Below are 4,568 nucleotides of genomic sequence, written 5' to 3'. Positions count from 1 at the left end.
ACTTGATTTTGTGTTAGACGCTGTACAATGCCCGAATCAATGGTTACCGAGCAACAACCTGAGGAGTTCGCGTTTCAGGCTGAGATCGCCCAGCTTATGAGCCTGATTATCAACACTTTCTACTCCAACAAAGAGATATTTCTTCGTGAGCTTATATCTAATGCTAGTGACGCTCTGGACAAGTTGAGGTATAAGAGTTTGACTGATCCATCAGTTCTTGATTCCGGAGAAGATATGTATGTCAAGTTGATACCCAACAAGGAGGCTGGAACTTTGACTGTCCTGGATACTGGTATTGGTATGACGAAAGCAGATTTGATTAAGAATTTGGGTACGATCGCTTCCTCTGGCACGAAGGCGTTTATGGAGGCTCTGGCTGATGGTGCAGATATATCGATGATTGGTCAATTTGGTGTAGGTTTCTATTCTGCCTACCTTATAGCCGACCGGGTTCAAGTAGTGACGAAAAATAATGATGATGACCAGTACATTTGGGAGTCGTCCGCTGGTGGAACTTTCACAATTGCACCAGATGACAGTGAGTTGCCAAAACGAGGCACTAAGGTGATATTGCATCTCAAAGAAGATCAACTAGATTTTCTTGAAGAGAGAAAAATTCGAGATATAGTGAAGAAACATTCTAATTTTATTAACTATCCCATCAAGCTGGTTGTTAATAAAGAGCGGACCAAGGAAGTGTCTGATGATGAGGCTGAAAAGTCCGAGTCGAAAGAAACTGACGAGGCTGACGACAAACCGAAAGTCGAAGACCTAGATGAAGACGAGGAAGAGGAGAATAAGGAAAAGAAAAATAAAAAGAAGGTTGTGGAGAAGTATACTGAAGAAGAGCAACTGAACAAGCTTAAACCGCTCTGGACGCGTAATCCCGAAGATATAAATACAGAAGAGTATGCCGAGTTTTACAAGTCGCTTACTAATGACTGGGAGGACCATCTTGCCGTGAAGCACTTCTCTGTTGAAGGACAGTTAGAGTTCCGAGCGTTGCTGTTTGTGCCTAAACGTGCACCTATAGACATGTTCGAAGGATCGCGTAAGAAGCGAAACAATATCAAATTGTATGTGCGAAGAGTGCTGATCATGGATACGTGTGATGATATGATTCCTGAGTACTTGAATTTCGTCCGAGGCGTTGTGGATAGTGAAGACCTGCCCCTTAACATCAGTCGTGAGGTGTTGCAGCAGAACAACGTATTGAAGGTTATTCGTAAGAGCTTGGTCAGGAAATGTATTGAGCTATTTGAGGAGATAGCGGAGGATAAAGATAACTACAAGAAGTTTTACGAGCAATACTCGAAAAGTATAAAACTGGGCATCCATGAAGATAGTGTTAATAGGGGAAGCTATCCGACTTACTGCGTTTCTATTCCTCAGCTTCTGGTGATGAAATGATCAGCATGAAGGATTATGTATCACGTATGAAGCCTGAACAACAAGATATTTACTACATAACAGGTGAGTCAAAGCAAGCTGTAATGAATTCACCATTTACTGAGAAGCTTACTCAACGTGGATTCGAAGTACTGTTCATGGTTGACCCGATTGACGAATATGCTGTTACCCATATACGGCAATACGAAAACAAGAAGCTGGTTTGTGTTACGAAGGACGGTCTTCAATTACCTGAGAGTGACGAGGACAAAAAGCAATTCGAAGAGCTGAAGTCGTCGTTCGAAACGCTGTGCAAAGAGATCCAGCAAATCCTCGGCAAGAACGTTGAGAAAGTTAGTATTTCGAATCGACTTACCAATTCCCCATGTTGCGTTGTAACTTCAGAGTTTGGATGGTCTGCTAACATGGAGAGGATCCACGGGACCCGACGAACTGCATCCCAGGTTACTAAAGAAATTAACTTACTTCGTTGCGAAACCTTTAAGTACATGCTTTAATTTATCCGTAACGCAGGGTCGTTTACCAAAAGACTGGAAGAACACCATACAAAGAGCGGCTTGAAAACTAGACCTATTTACTCTGTCCTATGGCAGATAAAGAGGAGATCTAATTTGATATACAGAATACTGAGAAATGATGTTAGACCTAACTTATTATCTGTTTTTCTTCACATTAGATCGGGACATCTCAGAGGACTTAACAGCGCAGTGGAAAAGCGAACGAACAAAATATCATTGGTATACAGGTTTTCACAACGAGTCATCAATTCTTGGAACCTGCCGCCCGAAGCAGTGGTGTCTGCACCTTCAATTGACTCATTCAAGATAAGACTGGACACTCACAGAAGCATACCAGAAAAGGAATAACATAGGCCGTAAGCGTTCTATTCTTACTTCACAAATCTGAATTGAAAGTGCAGACACCACTGCTCCGGGCAGCAGGTTCCAAGTATTGATGACTCGTTGTGAAGACCTGTATGCCAGTGGTATTTTGTTCGTTCTTCGCTTTTCTACTCACCTTCTACGTCCTCTGAGATGTCCCGATCTAGTGGGAGGAAAAAGAGATAATAAGTTAGGTCCAACGTTTTGGAACCTTATGGTCAATACGTAGGGCTTTTAGTCATGTCGACGCTAAAACACTTTTGACTTTGTATACAGTGTTCGTACGTCCTGAACTTGAGTACTGCATACAAGCGGCTGGCCCCTGCTTAAAAAAAGACTGTGAGCCTCTGGTAAAGGTTCAGAGAACAGCAACTAAGCTGATTACCGGAATAGCGAAGCTTCCGTATGATGCTCGACTGGCCAAACTACAACTTTTCCCGTTATCATATCGTAGAACTAGAGGCGACTTGATTACAGTTCTCAAATTGCTTAGTGATAAATTTGCACCTGATATACCCTCGTTCTTCTTGCCTTCCGAAACAGAGAATTTACGAGGACACTCCAAAAAAGTTCACAAGTCCAGAACAAATTACTCGTCAGCTGACTATCGACTTTCCCATCGAATCATCAACGAGTGGAATTCATTACCTCAGCAAGTGGTTGAGGCTCCATTTGTCGACTCTTTCAGAAGAAAGTTGGATCAACTGGGAGACCACCATTGCCAGGACTAACAAAGGCCTTCAAACCTCCTGCCCTTTCCAAACTGAAACGTGCTAAATGTGTTTCAAGTTTGCGGAGGTTGCATATTGTTGTGTGAATAATCCTTGACCAACCACGGGGTTGTAGTGGAAATTGTTGGAAAATCTGTGGTTAGACTTCTAGATATCAATGACTGAAGTGCATGAAACCGACATAGCGACCAAATGTATTCCCAGGGTGAGACTATAATTTATGGATGACCTTTGGGCGACGTTCAATTAACCTTGAAAATGTTCACCTAATAACTAGGACCAAATGAGTGTTATAAACCGGCGTGAAGAATTAGAATTATGATTTGCAATTGATGGTCATGGTGAGAATTAGATTAGAGTTTTTATCACGAACTGACATCAGCTATGATTCCAAAACTCTGTTAAGCCAAACGGATGGGTTAACTTCGCGCCAAAATTTGAGACCTGTTATCTAGTACCTGGTTGGTTCGTCCATAAATTATAATCTCCCCATTCCAGGAACAAGGTGAGTCTGATTTTGGTTGTTAATTCTAATACTAATGAGTATATTCAAGATCATACAGAGTCTGTATTCAATACACAGCCGAACAAACATGATGAACCAAATGGTAAGACCCATAGTTGATTACAGAAATTTGGATTCCCATTCTAGCTGTGGCGTTTGTGTTACTTGTATCAACTGATGATACCTTTGTACATTATTGCGGGTTGATAATGAATTCCAGATATAGGACGTTTATTTGAGCTCATCGAGTTTCGCCTTAAATTGAACTATTTTGAGAATTACTAGTTAGCACATTAAATTGAATACTCTTGATCACTGTAAAATCATCTGCTGACTAGTCTCTTGAATTATTATGGATGGTCACATTTTATCCAGCACTTTGGTTGCTTTGATACTATAGCATCCTTCATCTATTCTTACTTGAATTATTTTGGCAAAGCTTTTGGATTTTCTTCAAATAGACTTTGTCTAACTACTTTTTAGTTAATAAACACACTAGTGACTACCTTGTGTGCTTTGTTGGTTTTTCCCTTTTTAAATCTTATAAAATTCTTTAATTCTACTCATTAATATGGACATCCGTATTATTTCTTCTCTGTAAGTGGAGGAATGCAGTGTGACAATTACAGAAAGTAGTTCTGCAAGACGTGAACCCTTTTGATTCCCATCGCATACAGAAGATGCTGGAAGCCTAACTTCCATTGGTGTTGTATGTTTTTCTGTTTCAGTATAACATTACTTATCCTAGAAGCTATCAGCCTTCTAGCGCCGGCCGGCAGGAAATAAGATGAGGGCTGGACTGGCAAAATGAACACTGACAGCGAAGAATGTGTGAATGGGGATGTGTTGTCACGGGACGAGCCAACTACCCGACTGCAAACCATGTAGAGGCGAAATCTTTTCTGGCACAAATAAAGAGTGAAATAACACTGCCTTTTGATGTTCACGATCCCAAAGTAGTCCCTGAAGACCCAGATAAACCTGATACTGTTTTAAGTAGTCCTGACTGACGAGCATTCGTTGACAGTGCGGAAACATAAA

At 41.1% G+C, this 4,568-nt stretch overlaps 1 protein-coding gene across 1 annotated transcript; it reads left to right on the top strand.

Annotated features, from left to right (window-relative positions):
• On the top strand, positions 1 to 1,663 carry MS3_00008220 (uncharacterized protein). Its single transcript, XM_051216575.1, has one exon. The coding sequence runs from the start codon at positions 28 to 30 to the stop codon at positions 1,408 to 1,410; it is 1,383 nt and encodes a 460-aa protein (XP_051063931.1). The 5' UTR covers positions 1 to 27; the 3' UTR covers positions 1,411 to 1,663.
• The last annotated feature ends 2,905 nt before the right edge of the window (positions 1,664 to 4,568 follow it).

Source organism: Schistosoma haematobium (assembly GCF_000699445.3).
Source record: "Schistosoma haematobium chromosome Unknown HiC_scaffold_518, whole genome shotgun sequence".
In the NCBI taxonomy this organism is placed as follows: Eukaryota; Metazoa; Platyhelminthes; class Trematoda; order Strigeidida; family Schistosomatidae; genus Schistosoma; species Schistosoma haematobium.
Note: the sequence above shows the minus strand (reverse complement) of the source record. Positions and strands in the feature narration are given on the sequence as shown.